The 19,109-nt window shown below is 26.4% G+C and overlaps 1 protein-coding gene across 2 annotated transcripts in view; it reads right to left on the bottom strand.

Moving 5' to 3' along the window:
• The window catches only part of LOC111622389 (gamma-aminobutyric acid receptor alpha-like), a 48,621-nt gene that overhangs the window by 11,767 nt on the left and 17,745 nt on the right, over positions 1 to 19,109 (bottom strand). For both annotated transcript variants that reach the window (XM_023364758.1, XM_023364767.1), the window contains exons 3-6: positions 14,604 to 14,686; positions 11,801 to 11,935; positions 11,589 to 11,741; positions 9,971 to 10,176 (exon numbers count right to left, since the gene is read on the bottom strand). In XM_023364758.1, coding sequence (XP_023220526.1) covers positions 9,971 to 10,176; positions 11,589 to 11,741; positions 11,801 to 11,935; positions 14,604 to 14,686 — 577 coding nt within the window. The remainder of the gene's footprint in view (positions 1 to 9,970; positions 10,177 to 11,588; positions 11,742 to 11,800; positions 11,936 to 14,603; positions 14,687 to 19,109) is intronic.

Here is a 19,109-nt window from a genome sequence, read left to right as displayed (position 1 = left end):
TTAAAATAATTGATAACCGTATGCACGAAGCAAGAAACATTCCCATTTTTTTCAATAATAATAAATTTTTGATGTACATATGTAGATATAAATTTATTTTTTCGATTACGTGAGTAAATTATACTGTCGAACTTTTAATAACGGCCAACTCTAAACAGTTTTTGCTTTTTGAAACAAAAATATATAGAAAATAACTTCCAAACAACGGCCACCGACGAAAACCGGCCATTTGTATGTTCTTGTCCGTTGTACAGAAGTTTGACTGTATAATAAATTTTATCATTTTTTTTCTAAATTACGTTTTATTTAATTAAAATAAAAACACCTTACCATTAAAGTATTTAAATTTTCTTTACAAATTTTTTCGGCTTTGTTTGTTATCAGGTAAATTGTGTTCGAATTCGGAACACCATCGAACATTTCAAGTTACTATTTAAGAATGACAACTGTCCAATATTGTACAGTACATATTACTCGGTGTAATTACATTTACATTAAATAACCCAGTGGTAAGGTGTTTTTATATTTAGTTAAAATAAGAACTGGGTTTAAATGGATTATTTTCTTTAAAATTAGAATGTTTATTTAAAGTTTTTAATTTTAAGAAAAAGTCAAATAAAATTATTTATTCCGCATTTTTTAATAAATAAATGAGAAAAATATTTAAAAAAATAATTTTAATTATAATAAATAGATCAATATTGCACTTTATTATTAAATTAGTACGAATACAAGTCCAATAATAATTAGAATAACTTAAGAATATTATTGTAAAAATTTATAATTATGCCTAATTTATAATTCTATTTTTTAAACTACAATTTTACAAATATATTTTTATTCAAAAATATATTTTTGTAAACTATTAATGATTATGACTTACTAAACCCTATTGCGTAAATATATTTTGCAAACAATTCTCTTTTACTAATGTCTAGATTACTGCAAAATATTAAAATAAGTTGTAAAAAATAATAAATAAATAAATGCTGTCAATACAAAAGAATAGAAAGATATAAAACAAAAATAAAAAAAAAAAAAAAAAAATTCAACAGTGTTGCTTAACTTTCCCGGAAACATTTAAAACTGCGTGTGTAGCGCCATCTGTTATGATACTTTATTATTAAAAACTTTTTATATCTTGAATTATTATAAGATGGCAAAAAGCTTAATTTTACGGGTAGGGATAAGTTTTATAAGAAAATTGTAAATGATAATGAGGAAAATAATCATTAAGTCCGACTCTACTCGAGATATGACACACGATCCCCTTTATTTCCCCACCCCGTTGACCTTTACCACCAAACTTTTACAGCATAAGTGTCTTTACTACAAATCTGCCAGAAAATTTTCAGAAATTATCGACAAAAAGCACAAGAGTTATTGAGCTTCAAAGAGGATGAACAAGATCGTGTCCCCCACACACAACATCCACACATGCAGAAAAAACCTCTGAATTTGTTTGCATTTCTCGATGTTTCGAGGTTCCTGAGTCCAAAAATGTATAAATCTTGGAGGGTCATTTTTGACCGATCGCCGTACTTTCCTTCTGTTATATATAACAGAGCCGGGAAAGTAATAGATTCAAAATCATTTTAATATAATAAAAATATCCAAAAATTATTCCATTTTTCTGCTGAAATCTTAGTTGTAATTAAAATTCATGTTTTAATATAATTTCTGAGTATAAACAGATTTACAGATCTATAATTTATTGGAATTTTGACAATAATTTTGAATGCATAATCATACCGAAGGAAACATTTTTAGTACATTTAATAATGTAAGCATTTAATTTACACACAAAAACTTAATAAGTAGTTGAATATTTCTTGAAAAGTTTATTACAAAATATTACAATATTACTTCCCAAAATAAATTGGAGTGGGTTGATGGTAGAAGATAACACAACACTTGGGCAATCTGCCAAATATGGGCGCCTCCCGAGGAGACCTTTTGTAGGAAAACTGGTCCCTGTTTAGGTGTTAGTCACGTGAAGAAAACCCAGACAATTCCACGTGACCAGCTAGTTGGTGAGAGGTGAATCCGCGACCTTTGTTTTGTTTTGTTTTGAAGGAATGAACACAGTAGTTACCAGAATGCATTCCTTCAAGGCATTTAGAGAAGAATATTTCAAAAAGTTTCATTAACTTTACTACTAATAAATTCGTATTATCATTATCTGTCAGTAAATAATGAAGCTTTATTAATATTTATATATTTAAGAATCATAATTTTTTTAAAATGACAGTTTGAACTCTAACTAACAATTTAAAAGTTTGAATTGGCCAATAAGAAGAGATCAGCCACACGATTTACAAAGAAATGATTAACGAATTAACAAATTAGATTGAAGTTCTCTAAAAAGCTTATAAGTAATTTAATATAAAAATATAGAAAAGGGAATAATAATAATAATAATAAATCCGAAAGAAAAAGTCGTAAAAGTTTTTGATTTTCGTTACGTGTTGAATTCAAAAGAAAAAGAAAACTTCAACTAAAATTACTTTGACATAAAAAGATGATGCAGAAAATTTATTATTTATTGAATCCAAGAAAATAAAGTATCGAATTTATTTACAATATATATATATATATACATAGAAAATTAATATTATTCTTGAGTTCAGTAAAATTAACAATTTGTTGAGGTGCTAAATTATTTTTTTAATCTTTTAATTAAGAGTGTACTAAAGAAGCCAAATAGACAGTATATGTGAATAATAAATATCGTAGAAGAAATAAATCGGGTAATATTTTCGACATTTTTAAGCATAAAATTAAGAAAAAAATTTTAATAGTAAAGATGCAATTTAGTTGATACGATTACATTAAAAATACATTCGTTTCTAAAAGAATTTATTATTCTGATAGAATATTTCAAACTGAACGTGATAAAATGGTGTTTTGTGATTTGTAAAATATTGTCAAATTTAGAATATATATTGTAAATATATCACTTTAAGGAAAATAATGTATTTTCCTAAGAGTTAATCTGTTACATTAAAGAGAAAGAAATCGTTCCCCGAAGAATTTAACCAGAAAGATAAACGTGTTAAACTTCGGCTGTTTGAGCATCACAAAATTACTTTTACCACTTTTAGATAATTTATAAGAAAAATTCGAGAGAAGAATTTTAAAAAAGAGCAAAGTATCATTCTAAAAATAACTTTTTTACGTCTTTTCTCAATTGTATAAACTATGATTCATTAAATACAGTGAAACCTGTCTAAAACGGAAACATATAAAAGGAAAGAATTCGGTTTCGTGTGATTCGGTTTATACAGGTTTTAATGTATATACACGTATCAAAAGTGATATTCTAATTATAACTAAAAAATTCCGTTTAATGGCTTAGAACATGTAATTTTAGGCTTTTGAATTAAGTTATTCACTAATCAATCGCCTCAAATTTTCGATAATTAATATAGTTCATTTTTAATATTGTCTTATGTCTTATAAGACAATATTAAAAATGAACTATATTATTACNCAGCACAGAGTTGCTTAACTTTCCCGGAAACATTTAAAACTGCGTGTGTAGCGCCATCTGTTATGATACTTTATTATTAAAAACTTTTTATATCTTGAATTATTATAAGATGGCAAAAAGCTTAATTTTACGGGTAGGGATAAGTTTTATAAGAAAATTGTAAATGATAATGAGGAAAATAATCATTAAGTCCGACTCTACTCGAGATATGACACACGATCCCCTTTATTTCCCCACCCCGTTGACCTTTACCACCAAACTTTTACAGCATAAGTGTCTTTACTACAAATCTGCCAGAAAATTTTCAGAAATTATCGACAAAAAGCACAAGAGTTATTGAGCTTCAAAGAGGATGAACAAGATCGTGTCCCCCACACACAACATCCACACATGCAGAAAAAACCTCTGAATTTGTTTGCATTTCTCGATGTTTCGAGGTTCCTGAGTCCAAAAATGTATAAATCTTGGAGGGTCATTTTTGACCGATCGCCGTACTTTCCTTCTGTTATATATAACAGAGCCGGGAAAGTAATAGATTCAAAATCATTTTAATATAATAAAAATATCCAAAAATTATTCCATTTTTCTGCTGAAATCTTAGTTGTAATTAAAATTCATGTTTTAATATAATTTCTGAGTATAAACAGATTTACAGATCTATAATTTATTGGAATTTTGACAATAATTTTGAATGCATAATCATACCGAAGGAAACATTTTTAGTACATTTAATAGGTAAGCATTTAATTTACACACAAAAACTTAATAAGTAGTTGAATATTTCTTGAAAAGTTTATTACAAAATATTACAATATTACTTCCCAAAATAAATTGGAGTGGGTTGATGGTAGAAGATAACACAACACTTGGGCAATCTGCCAAATATGGGCGCCTCCCGAGGAGACCTTTTGTAGGAAAACTGGTCCCTGTTTAGGTGTTAGTCACGTGAAGAAAACCCAGACAATTCCACGTGACCAGCTAGTTGGTGAGAGGTGAATCCGCGACCTTTGTTTTGTTTTGTTTTGAAGGAATGAACACAGTAGTTACCAGAATGCATTCCTTCAAGGCATTTAGAGAAGAATATTTCAAAAAGTTTCATTAACTTTACTACTAATAAATTCGTATTATCATTATCTGTCAGTAAATAATGANACACATGAAAATGAAAATTAATGATTACATGAAAATGAAAATTAATGATTACACAGTGTACAGTAACTTACCTGACAAGACAGACCTCAGAAAAATAACATTTATGAGGCATAAAGCTGTCTATAATGAAAATTAACTAGGTTTTTTTCGCCCTGCCAGGGTGTGGCCAAGTTATCCGGACTGCCAGGTTATAGAGTGCTGAGTTTTCGGGACTCTACTGTATCATCTTATTGTTTTTGAGAATTACAACTTCCATGTATATTATTAGACAAATTTCAAATAGATATCTTAGAAGATAGATGTAGTATGTATAGACAACTCATAGGTACTCAATACAATATTTCACTTTGTCAGATATTTAAGTCAGAGAAAAAAAAGGAGATTAAGCAGAGCAATGAGGGTCAAATTAAACGATATTATGAATGATTGTACATGTAGGAATGATTATAACTCACAAGATAAATTTTAAAAGAAATTGGACATTTATTGGATAAACTTGAAATACCCTCTTCCAGAACAGAAATGTGAACACATTTGTGTTCTGGAAGAGGGTATTTCAAATTTATCAAATAAAATAAAATCCTATTATCACTTATTTAGTTAGTTATTTTTGCTATGCAGTGCTGAAAAAATTAAAATGTAACAGCCGTAAGAAACAGTAGTAACAGAAGTTTCCTTAGAGTTCACAACAGGAAGTTGTACACATTGTTTGTTATAATTTTATTGCTATTAATAAATAATTATCGACAGTTATGAGACTTTTCTTAAGTATATAAATCAATGATTTGTAACAACACATTTAACAAACAGAACTTAACTAAATGTAAAAACACCTTACCACTGGGATATTTAAATTTTCTTTAAAAACGTTTTTCAGCTCTATTTATGAGCCCTCATCAGGTAAATTGTTTACCTGATTGGCCATAATTGTGGTAAAGGACAGCCAGGTCAGCCACAGTCAGGTAAATAACTTACCTGACTTTGGCTGACCTGGCTGTCCTTTACCACAATTTACCTGACAAGGGTTCATAAATAGTCAAAAAATATTTGTAAAGAAAATTTAAATACCCAGTGGTAAGGTGTTTTTATATTTAGTTAAAATAAGAACTGGGTTAGAATGGATTGTTAAACAGAATTTATTAGTCTCTGAAATACAATACCTAATTGAGATTCCTGTTATGAAGATATCGTTAAATTAATGTTGAAAAGTTCAACAAATACTATACCTGTACATCATACTATTCCTTTAACAATAGAGTCATGTCGATCATGTATCGAACATCAAGAAAATTAGTTAAGGACATAATGCATTATGAAGTTAAAAATTGATATATCTTTACTAACTCTATAAGTAATCGTCTACAATTTTAATTATTACAGGGTGATTTAAAAGTATTTAAGTATCTCTCTGCCTAGGTATGTATATATATAAAATTATCCAAAACTTAAGGACGGACAACATTTGTACATGAATGCAGAGAATTGTTGATGAATGCATCCAAATATGACAAGATAATAATACACAACATATTGTAGGATTTTACAAATCAAAGCAATAACAGTAAGTCTTTAGTGAAAAAGATACATAGCAGCTAGATAGAGACGAAGAATGGATGGAAAATGCTCACCAACATTCGCGTCGAGCGACCTGTCAGTATGGAATAGGTCCACCTCGAACTGCTATACAGCACTCACAACAGTGGCACGTTATAGCTTTATGGAGCCCAGACATGTTTGAATTACCGAACCTCAGGTACAGTGTTGACTTCAGACATTTTTTCCTTTGGAAAATTTATATTTTACGTGACCTATGGAGGTTTTAAATTAAGTTCTGCACCACCGCATACAATCCTAATGCCTATTTAAATTTCGATATTCTTACTACAGAAAGGAGTTTATAAAAGATCGGTTTGGGGTCCCATGTTGGTGGGAGCCCCAGATAACGCACCACTGACTCACAACACTGACTTTTTCCAACTATAACTGCTAGCAATTGCGTCGTCCTTAAGTCTTGGACACGTGTGTACGTAGGAAAAAACAAATTTTATTACGCAGTCACTTATAAGTCATAGATTTTGATCTATACGGGTATCATTTAAGTGAGTGCACGTGTAAATGCATTACTTCACTCGTGGCAAGCGAATGTTAACACATGTGAGAAACACGCATCACAACTGTTTTGTATGAAGACTTTTGATTCATACCATATTTAGTAAAATATCGACCATAATTTAATATGCTGTAATTTAATTTTTATCTTCTCTAAATTTAATTCAAGGAACTGCACTCTTAAAGTTTAGATTCATAGTTATATTTAAATAATATAATTATGATATGGACTTTTATAAATAATTTAAAAGTTTTATGCATTATAAAATCTTTCTTATATAAATTTAGATTTTTTTCCCTTATAAATTTTTAAAAATAAGCAAGTTCAAAGAAGCAACATTTACTCCTAGCGTGATTAAATTCGCGTATAAATTTATGTATAAAAATTCGCTTAAAAAATAAATTAAAAAATTGCCAAAATTATTTGAGTAAAAAATAATTTTTTTATAATTAATACACAACGACATATTAAGTTAAAAATATAGAAAAAAAATCACTTCATCATCATTTCGAATATTTAATGAGACAACACTTAAAAATTTCGATATAAAAAATATATAATTAATTAAAATTAATTCTATTATACGCGAGAATTTTTTTCGACAATTGTGTTTGGATGTAAACATTTACTATAATAGATAAAAAATTAGATTTAGATATTAAAAAAGAAAAATCTACCATAAATATAAATTAATAAAACATTAAATATTATTTATGACAATAATTAAAAATTTGATAAACAAGAAAATTATCTGTTTTCGATAATTTCTCTTCTCTAAAAAATAAAATAAAATAAAGATAAATAATTAAAAAACAGGAGAAAAAAATTTACTGAAAGTAAACAAATTTCATTTATTTTTCAAAGCGAAAATAAATAATTTTTGTAACTAAATATTTTTATATACTTCTTAGATAATAAAAAATTCGAAAAATGTTTGCATTTCTATTGATTTATATTTTAACAACTGATTTTAGAAGCAATCAATAGTGTTTCTGGTCAAACTTATTTCTTATTTTAAACACGTTTAAAATAATTTTTAATTTTATTTAATAATTTAATTGAATATTTGATTAATCAAATCACCAATTCATTTATGGTAATGAATAATACTCGAAAAAACTACAGTATACAAAAAAAGTTCTTTCTGAGACAATTGTTTAGACTATACTTCAATTATCACCTTCCAAAAATAGAATCAATAAAGAAAGGTATTAATGTACAGGATTCTATAAGCTACAAATCCGTTATTGTAGACTTACGATAACTTTAATGATATCTTAATTAATTAGTTAATAATTACAATAATCAAATTGAAAATTATTAATGATAATTATTAGGAAAATCTCAAAAAAATATTTGTATTAAATGAGCAAAAAATTATCGTGACATTGTTACAATACCAGGCTGCAATTTTTGATCATATTTTTTATTTATTTAATGTAAAATATATGCTCACCGCCTAAAAATAGTAGAGCTTTGCCCCTGTACATCATACTATTCTTTTAACAATAGAGTCATGTCGATCATGTATCGAACATCTTTTAAGGGAAAAGTTTTGAATTGAAATAACGTGACTTCCAGTTTAAATCAGAAGTTATAATATAGGTAATCGGAGTCTCCTGCCCCAAAGCTGTCTATATCTTGTCTCTCCTTTTATCTATCTAATTCATTTCTCGAGATTAAGAAAAGACAGACGGACAGACGGATGACAGTGAGAATTTATAGGTCTATAGCATTTTCATATTTTAGCCAATAAATATAAATGAACGTTACAACGTCGACATGCGATGCTATACAACAACGACATTATAATCTTCTTGTCAAAACAATATGTGAGATAAAAAAATAATTAATAATTTATTCTTTAATACATTTAATATTGGTGCCACACTTCCTGTAATTGCATACCAATAAAATAGTGAAGTCAGATACCAGAAAAATGCTTAGGTATTCACTTATAGAAACGAAATAATAAAAAATTTCTCATCAAAAAAGAGATTCCAAATCTAAAAAGCATCTCTGAACTGTGATTTTATTTCGTACATTCTGTAATATTCTCGTTTTTTATATTCTTCGGTGAAGCTGTAAAATGATAGTGAATGCTTTCCATGTGACGAGTACACTCTAAAAAAATTAAAATAAAAAAACAATCATTCATTCTGCTGGATTTTAAAATACAATTTAAGAAATTATTTATTTTTTTTTTTAAAGTAAAGAAAACAATTTTCGTTTTATTACATTATATTTTTAAACGAAGTGTAAAATATTTAAAGTTATAATGCATTATAATCTATAATTAATGTATGTACTAAACGTATTAAAAATGCATTTTATATTGGAGTTTCAACCTTTTCTAGTTAACTATATGTTAACGTTACAATCTTAAATTACTAGTTGGGCTGCAATTTGAAAAAATTGTAGACCTATAAATTCCCACTATCTCTTTTTCCTTAAACTCGAGAAGGAGTTATATAGATGAAAGTCGAGACAACATATGGAAAGCTTAGGGGCAGGAGGCCTCGAGTAACTATACACGAACTTCCGATTCAAAAGGAAGTCATGTTATTTTAATTCAAAAATTTTACCCTAAAAGTTGTTAGATAGATGATCGACACGACTCTACTGTTATAGGAAAATTATGATGTACAGGGTCAAGCCACAATTAATTTGAAGTGGAGAACATATATTTTAAATTAAATAAATAAAAATGATTAAAAACTGCAGTGCGGCATTGTGACGATGTCACAATAAATAATTGAATAATTGCTCTTTGAAATTTAAAGTTTCTAGAGATACAAAAAATCTAAGATATCTAAAACGAAGGGGTCGTAGTTTCTTCAAACTTTCATCTTTATTAAAATGGATTGGATTTGATCGATAAAATATAAGCAATCCTCAAATGGAGTTGTATCTTGGGAGGACTTTCTATCGGAAACTGGTTCCTATTTAGGTGTTAGACATGTGAGAAATTCCGGAAAACTATACGCGACCAGCCCATACTTCAGTAGCTAACCCAGAATTAACTATCAGTTTAGTTTAATAGGGTTATTGATGGGCCCTATAAAAGCAAATAGCAAATAATAATAGTTGATATTACTGATAAATATTTTAGTAATAAATATTTATAAAAAAGTTGCATTTTATGTATTTATAGACATGTAAGACACTTAAAGTAAGTACGAACGAATAGAAGAGAGATCAAAATATGTTCTTACGTTTTGTTGAATACGTTTTTTTGGTTTTGTCTTTTCGATTTCGTATCGATCCAACAAATTGACACAAGCATATTCGGCCATGGCGGCAAATACAAAAGTAAAACACAGAATAACAAACCAATCTAAAGCTGATCCAGACGTTGCTCTTTGAATAGAAGTCATTCCTCCGAATCCCATTGCAACTAATGTTAACACAGTAGTTACACCTGGAAAAAACACATAGGCCTATATTTTACACAATTAATAATTGTAAAGCTTCATAATCANCTGGGAAAACACGTCTATTAATAAACATTGCGTTTATTTCTTCAGACCAGTGTCTTCTTTGACCTAAAATTTTCACCTTCTCTTAAGTTTATTAAGATCAATAAAGTCTTCATATGATTAATAAATTATAAAACTTTAGTAAAAATAAGATTTAATTAGTTTATTTCTTAAATGACGTTAATTTTTATGCATACGAAAATGTCCGTAGATACATTAATCAAATGCATTTAATAACAAGCGAACAAATATTTTACATTAATTTTTATATAAGTAGTTTCATTTTGCAGGTTTTCATTATTTGATAAATGCGAAAGACATTTTCCATTTCAAGAATAAATGATAAATGGAAAGAAGCATTAAAACTGTTGTCAAGAATAAATAAAACATGATTAATTTTAACAATTTTAAATTTAGATTAACTTTTACACATCTGTTAAGTAACTTTCACTCGTCTTCAATTAATTACAAATCTAGATTTTCCATCATTTCGAATGAAAAAAAAAAGAAAGAAAGAATATTTCAAGCACATAAAATAAACATTTTTCAAAGAAATTTCTAAATGAAAAATATTACTTTACATTTTATAAAATTTTAAATATATATAGAGTCGTATTACTTGGTTGTTTTCGTTTAATTGTGATATTGTATAGAGGAATTTTATGCCAAGAAATTCTCTTGTTAAAAAGAATAATAATATTTTGAATACTACTTTAAAAAATCTGATAAATTTTCAACAAAAGAATGGAATAGGACATCTTAATATGAAGAGGAAAAAATGATGGAAGAATAAAGCCTTTCTTATATAGTTAGTAACTAATCTGAAAGGTTTTAAGGAAACATTACATATGTAAATTTACACTTTTTTGAAATTTTTATAAAATTCCTATTTTTAGAAAGAGGTAAAAAATGCATTGAAAGGTAAAATATTGTAAAAATTTTTCCTCTTTCAACGCATTTCAACGCAATGAAATTGCTACAAGAGAACAATTTTATGTAATTAATTACATAACTTATGTAACTAATCTGATTACAGATCTATTTGTTAATCATAATGATCAAACTCTGAATGATTGATAAACATTGTTAATAAATGATACTTTCGTCACTTGAATTGGATTCATTCCAACAATATGAAACTCTTAATTAATCAAAAAGCGAAAAATTAATTAAAGATTTAGTTGAAACTTGGACTGTAATCTATAAAACTTGAGTTTCTTTATCAAAATTCATCTGATAATTTAGAGACTCCATCCTTCTTTAATTGAAGAATTTTACTAATAATTCAACTAAATTTGAAATTAATTCAGTAATTATTATTCTAAACTAAACTTTAGGTGATTTAAATACTCACCAACGGCAACTCTGGCAGGAGCATCTTGTGAATTGATCCAAAACGACACCCACGATGCTCCGACTATCATCGCGCAAGGTGCATAAATTTGTAAAATGAAGTAACCTCGACGTCTTCTTAAAATAAAGCGTGTAACTAGAGACGATCTAATGCCTAACCAATAAAGTAGTATCAGTATAGAATTTACTTAACTTATTTCGTACATTAATTACCTCCTCCTGTAAGTTTAGTTATTTCTTCGAATGTTATATTGAGGAATTCGTATTGAGATAAAGTGACATCTTTGGCTATAATTACGGGTTCGCCTTTATTCCATTTATATGTAACATCAGATGGTGGGTACGCAACTATAAAAGAGAAAGAATTATACCTTTAAAATTAAAATTTTATTTCCAAATAAGCTAATTACGTAAAACTCAAACTTAGTCGACAATAACAGAATTGAAAATAAAGTAGGTTTATATTCTAAATATTACAAATTATGATACAAATTTATTATATTACTTATAATAATCATACTTAGCCATTTTATTTTCATTTGTTTTTCTTTAAATATTTTTTTCATTTCTAATAATCAATTTATTGCGTACAATAAAATTCATTAATGTATAGCTTATATATATATTCCATATAAATATATATATAGAAAATATAATGGAATGGAATGTCTCATATAACAGTAAATCAATTCAAAACTGTAACACTAAATTGTAACACTAAATAAGAAAGTTATGCAGTACAAAAGAATTTCAGAATTTCAATGAGAAACTAGTAATTTTGCAACAGTAACATTGCAGCATTACTGTGTTGTTTAATAATTATGTTGAAATATTTATGAATAAAAATTCATCTCGCAAAATATGTTGAGTATTTTACGTGTGGATCTTAGCAAAATATGTTGAATGCCTGGAGATGTTTGATACTGTTAGATACAATTGAGAAAATTTTATTGTGAAAGCTTATTTTTGTAGAAGTGAAACAGCAATGAAAAGCAACCATAATTTTTTTCATTTTTTGATAAAATGTAAGATAAAAGATTTTGCAAACCAACAAATTAGTTCCATTTTTTTCAAGTGACAACATATTTCAAATGAAAGAAACAGTAGATCTTATCTTTAAAGGGTTTACTGAAGTCATTTGTGATTACCCTCGTTCATGTGGAAAAGTTACATAAATAGTCGAGTCTTTGTACGGTTTTATAGCGAGTATTGCGTGTTTGTGTGGTTATAATTGTAAAAATTTTAAATTTGACACAAAATTTTCCATTTTGTATCAGATATCGTGTAAACTATTCGTGCTTCAGTTTATCCTCTATCTTGATCAATCTACCTCTTCGTGACTGCATGAAAGCATTGTCAAAACGCTGCTCATTCGTGGAATTCGTGCAATTCTTAGTTTTACTTCGGTCTTCTAGAATTATGTAACCATTTTCGACAGCTCGAGGGCGATTTCTTCAATAGGACTATATTAAGATATAACAATTGTTCCAATTGTGATCTTGCGTAGAAGTTTTCAATATAGTTTACTCATTCAAAGTAAATGATTCTAATACAGTACTTTAGGTATGTCATTTTGTTATACTTATCACATAATTTCTTTTTTAAATGGTATATGTTTAGATGAAATTTTCATCAGCAATATAGCTTTATACGTGCTGTACATATTTATCATTTCCATCATTATTTTTGTCTCTAGTGAAGATTATTGGATTTTTTCTCGTAACTTTCTCAGCGTGTTCTGGGAAAACACATCTATTAATAAACATTGCGTTTATTTCTTCAGACCAGTGTCTTCTTTGACCTAAAATTTTCACCTTCTCTTAAGTTTATTAAGATCAATAAAGTCTTCATATGATTAATAAATTATAAAACTTTAGTAAAAATAAGATTTAATTAGTTTATTTCTTAAATGACGTTAATTTTTATGCATACGAAAATGTCCGTAGATACATTAATCAAATGCATTTAATAACAAGCGAACAAATATTTTACATTAATTTTTATATAAGTAGTTTCATTTTGCAGGTTTTCATTATTTGATAAATGCGAAAGACATTTTCCATTTCAAGAATAAATGATAAATGGAAAGAAGCATTAAAACTGTTGTCAAGAATAAATAAAACATGATTAATTTTAACAATTTTAAATTTAGATTAACTTTTACACATCTGTTAAGTAACTTTCACTCGTCTTCAATTAATTACAAATCTAGATTTTCCATCATTTCGAATGAAAAAAAAAGAAAGAAAGAATATTTCAAGCACATAAAATAAACATTTTTCAAAGAAATTTCTAAATGAAAAATATTACTTTACATTTTATAAAATTTTAAATATATATAGGCCTACATAAAAGAGAAATTCATTTCTTAAATTTAAAATGAATTATATAAGACATATAAAACTTTGAATGTCTTCAATTAATAAAAATTTAATGCTTGCATTAAATATAAGAATGCATTCATATTGCATTTAAAAATAAATTGCACGAAGCTATAGGATATATATATATATATTTGAAAATATGAGAGCAGGTTCAAAATATTTTTCAAAGAAACTATACAATATAGCATACGTCAAATATTTTAGTCGAACATTTCGATCAGTAAGACCTTCAAAGCAACAAATCCGTGTCTCCTACAGGTGCTTTGTTTGAAGATTTTCTATCAGGAGATTTCTAAAAATAGCAACACAACTAGACAGACAAAATAACCAAATCTTAGGTGTACACGTCAGACAACGAAGTTGTCGATCGAAGGTTACACCGGATATTGCATTTTCTTCTACTCTAATGTACTACTCGTAGCTTTATTTTGTCTGCATTTACAAAATTTATCTTCTTAATGAATCATTTAATGAATCAGTTAAGTTACTCGCTTATTTAATATAAAAATAAATAATATTTATGCAATACACACGATACGATTCCTTATCAATTAGTGTTATCACTTACATTAATTAAGTTTTACTTAATGATAATGATATTTTTATAACAAAAAATTTTTTATACAACTTACAACTTCCTATCTCTAAAGGGCAGGATTGAGTGTCTAATGGATATTTTCTAAGAAGCATTGGACAACTTGCCTGGACAGTAAGTCTAGAAATAAATATAATAAAATATATAAATATGAAATTGATAGAAGTAATTAAAAATACATTTGGAATATTATTTATTTTTAAAATAAAATCTTCACTAAATACAGCTTTATATTTTTCAAAAAATAATAGAATATTTAATTTTGATTTATTTTTTCTTGTCTTACATAGATTTTTACTACATTAAAAAATTACAAAGCGCATAAAAATAATTATATAATAAGTTTGTAAGTTAGACTTTAAATAAGATTATATTGATTAATTTTTTTTTTTGCATTTTCTAAAATTTAATTCAATTTGAGTTCGTTTTAAATTAATAAGAAAAATTAAATCGCTATTCCTTTTCTTATTCACTTGTTTCTTATATAAATATTATAATTTTTATTTCAAAATTAGGGAAATCTTCAGAAATCAAGAATAACATTCTATCTTGAGAATATTATTTAATACGAAATCTCTGGATTAATCAATTTTCATTCGATATGCCTTAAAACAAAATTTACTAAAATTGTTTTCGAATTTTTACTAAGTTTTTGTTTTGATTAAAATAAATTTTCACTCAAAGTTTTAATTATCTTATATATTATAAACGCTAACAGAATATACAGTATAACATCAGGAATAGGAAGTGCAAGAAACAAAACTATGAACAATGATCACAAAGAGTATGAATAATCAAAACTAAGAACATGAACAATAAGTATTGAACACATAAATTTTCAAAATTAAAAGTATGAAATATAACACTAAATATAAAGTACGAGCAACGTGGATTTTGAACACAAGTTACGTTGGAAATACGTAACAACGAATAAGCGAAGTGTTGCCAAATTATAAAATTAAATAAACAAATTGAAACAAAACTTAAAAATTAGCATTTACAGTTGAATAATAACATGAAAACTATAAGAAAATAAAAATTTAAATGACCATAGAACTAAAAGTAACCTACACGATGATTCAAAAGTCTCTACATAAATCAGGAACTTGAATAGATGCACTTATGATGAACACGCAGACAAGACATCAGACGTGTTAATATGTATTTGCCATGAGGACAAAAGCATTTGCATGAAGGCAGTAAGAGGAATGCATTTATATTAAATATGTGCATTCAATTAATGGTACATACTAAAGTCATATTCTAAAGTGAATCCTTTATCTTCTACATATTAGGTTTTTGAATAATCCAATATTACATCTTTTTCCGCCTTCTGTTTCTATTTAAGATTTCCTTTATATTTTTCAAAAAAACCATCTCGTAAATTTTACTAAATTCAAACATAAATGGATTAAAAACATCGATATATCGTTATATCTTCTACACAGAAATCAACAATTTCAAGAATAGAGAAGACTCTAATTCGGATATATAATAAATTTATAATAGGAAATTCCATTATCAAATTAAATTTCACGGAAAAATGAAGAAGAAAGTGTTGTAAAATTTAAAAAAATGTAGTTTATTTCAGTAATTCTTAATAAATATAAATAAAAGAAAGTATAAGAAAGCATAAATCGACTAAGACATGTTCTTTTATAGGATGTCTAAATAATGACAAAGGAGAAGTTTCTTTATAGGAAACAACTATCGACTACTTGTTGTTCACTAAATGTGGAAATGACAAGACACGAATTACTTTCTTTCTAAAAAAATGACAGACCGTTCACTACCATATTTTTTTCATGTTTATTTTTTCTGTCGTATGGAACCAACACCATTTTCGACAGCTCGAGGGCGATTTCTTCAGTAGACTATATTAAGATATAACAATTGTTCCAATTGTGATCTTGCGTAGAAGTTTTCAATATAGTTTACTCATTCAAAGTAAATGATTCTAATACAGTACTTTAGGTATGTCATTTTGTTATACTTATCACATAATTTCTTTTTTAAATGGTATATGTTTAGATGAAATTTTCATCAGCAATATAGCTTTATACGTGCTGTACATATTTATCATTTCCATCATTATTTTTGTCTCTAGTGAAGATTATTGGATTTTTTCTCGTAACTTTCTCAGCGTGTTCTGGGAAAACACATCTATTAATAAACATTGCGTTTATTTCTTCAGACCAGTGTCTTCTTTGACCTAAAATTTTCACCTTCTCTTAAGTTTATTAAGATCAATAAAGTCTTCATATGATTAATAAATTATAAAACTTTAGTAAAAATAAGATTTAATTAGTTTATTTCTTAAATGACGTTAATTTTTATGCATACGAAAATGTCCGTAGATACATTAATCAAATGCATTTAATAACAAGCGAACAAATATTTTACATTAATTTTTATATAAGTAGTTTCATTTTGCAGGTTTTCATTATTTGATAAATGCGAAAGACATTTTCCATTTCAAGAATAAATGATAAATGGAAAGAAGCATTAAAACTGTTGTCAAGAATAAATAAAACATGATTAATTTTAACAATTTTAAATTTAGATTAACTTTTACACATCTGTTAAGTAACTTTCACTCGTCTTCAATTAATTACAAATCTAGATTTTCCANAATATATTATTGGAATTAATTCTAGAATTTTAAATAAAAAATTTTATTTTGCATGCTTTTTTTTTAATTATGTATGAAAAACTTTATTAAAAAATATATTCAAATTTATGGAATTTACATTTTGAATAAATTTCTGAGTGATTTTTAGTTAGAAAATAATGAAATCTTCCTGCAACTTTATTTAAATTTATTTAGAGTTAAAAAATTGTTTTTCTGACTAAAAATATTTCACAGTGATTGCAACCATCCAATTTGAAACACAAACAAACCCCGTTCCGTTTGGACATTTCTTAAATTTAATATAAAGATGATAAGATGGCATCGAGTTGGATGATAACACTCTACAATACTTTTATTTTACTTAATTAAATATAAAAATTTCGCATATAAGTATTAAATTAATTGTACAAAACATGCAAATTAATTAAAATACAGTAAAAAGAACTTTAATTTAGTGCTTATATAGAAGTAATTGTCTAGATATTTGATGAATGTTTGCACTAGTAAATATAATCAGATGCATAACTAGAATTCTTGGGCCCCTATGCGAAAAATTTTCTGGGCCCCCACAAAATGTTTCGCATAGAGGCTCAAGAACGACAACCCTCCAAAAAGAGAAAAGAATTGAAAAGCAAAAAAATTCAAAATTTATAACAGTGGCATAGCATTGTTTTGGTAGTTTCAAGTGCCCCCCTAAGTGTATCATATATATATTTATATAGAGGCAAAAATTTACAATTAGTTTCTATTTTATTTTTTAATTTAAAGTTTAAATATGTACTGTATATCTAGTTCAGCAGAATGTCTAAGATCCCCTTAGAGCTTTAGCCCCTTATGCAACAGCTATCTAAGCCACTGCATTACTAGATCGAATTTATTATTTTAAACATAATTAACGAGTAAATTTTCTTTACTTTCACTCATTTATGTGCTAATATTTTATTGATTAGTTATATAAAGTAACTTTTACTTTTCTCTAAATTCTTTCATCTTGTTATTATTGCTTACTTGCGTATATCAGTTGCATATAAATTGAACGAATTATAAGTTTTAAAACATTTATAAAAAAAACACTAAATTTTTCGTTTAAAAATAAAGTTTTTAAACATTTAAAGTAATTATTAAAGCATTATTTTATTTAAAAAACTCATTATAATATTTTCTATAGATAATGCTTCGTGTTGAATATATACAGAAAGTTTAGGAAATTTATTATTTTTATTTATTTATTTTTTAAAGAAATATTTTCATCAAATGAAAGCATTTATATAGCTTCATACAAAACTCAATAGAATGAATCATGTTGAGCAGATTTTATCCCGAATTCAATTTTTCTGCTTCTATGACACACATCCATTATTCTGAGGTACTCAAGTCGAAAATTTATGAATATCATTTTGAAAGTTATATTAAGTTTTTCCTCGATTTACTTAATATTATTACTAAAATTTAAATATTTATAGTGATTTTTTAACATTAATTTATTATAAAATACCATAATTCACGTTTATGAAATTTTCTCTCTCTCTCCTTTTTTCTTTTTTTCTTTTTGTAAATCTTGATAATGCAAATGATACGGAATTTTCACAAAAAAATGAAAGCTTAATAACGAAATTTATATTATAATTTTAAAAATTACAACTTAAAATATTCATTAAATAAAAAAAAAATACGAAGTACAATCAGCATTTTTAAATTAAAAAAAAATGACAGTAATTTTTATTTTCAGTATTTTAATTAATACTTTATTATATAATAAAGCAAATAACTTTGAGAAAATATATTTTAAAAATATTTGAATATAATTATTATTTATGTTTTATTTTTAAATAATAAAATTTTAGACGCATTTTATTAAAACAAAATTAAATCCTTGGTTTTTTAATACCTTAAAATATAAGGATTTTAATT

Source organism: Centruroides sculpturatus, unplaced genomic scaffold, assembly GCF_000671375.1.
Source record: "Centruroides sculpturatus isolate CEXI.00-Female unplaced genomic scaffold, Cexi_2.0 scaffold23, whole genome shotgun sequence".
Classification (NCBI taxonomy): Eukaryota; Metazoa; Arthropoda; class Arachnida; order Scorpiones; family Buthidae; genus Centruroides; species Centruroides sculpturatus.
Note: the sequence above shows the minus strand (reverse complement) of the source record. Positions and strands in the feature narration are given on the sequence as shown.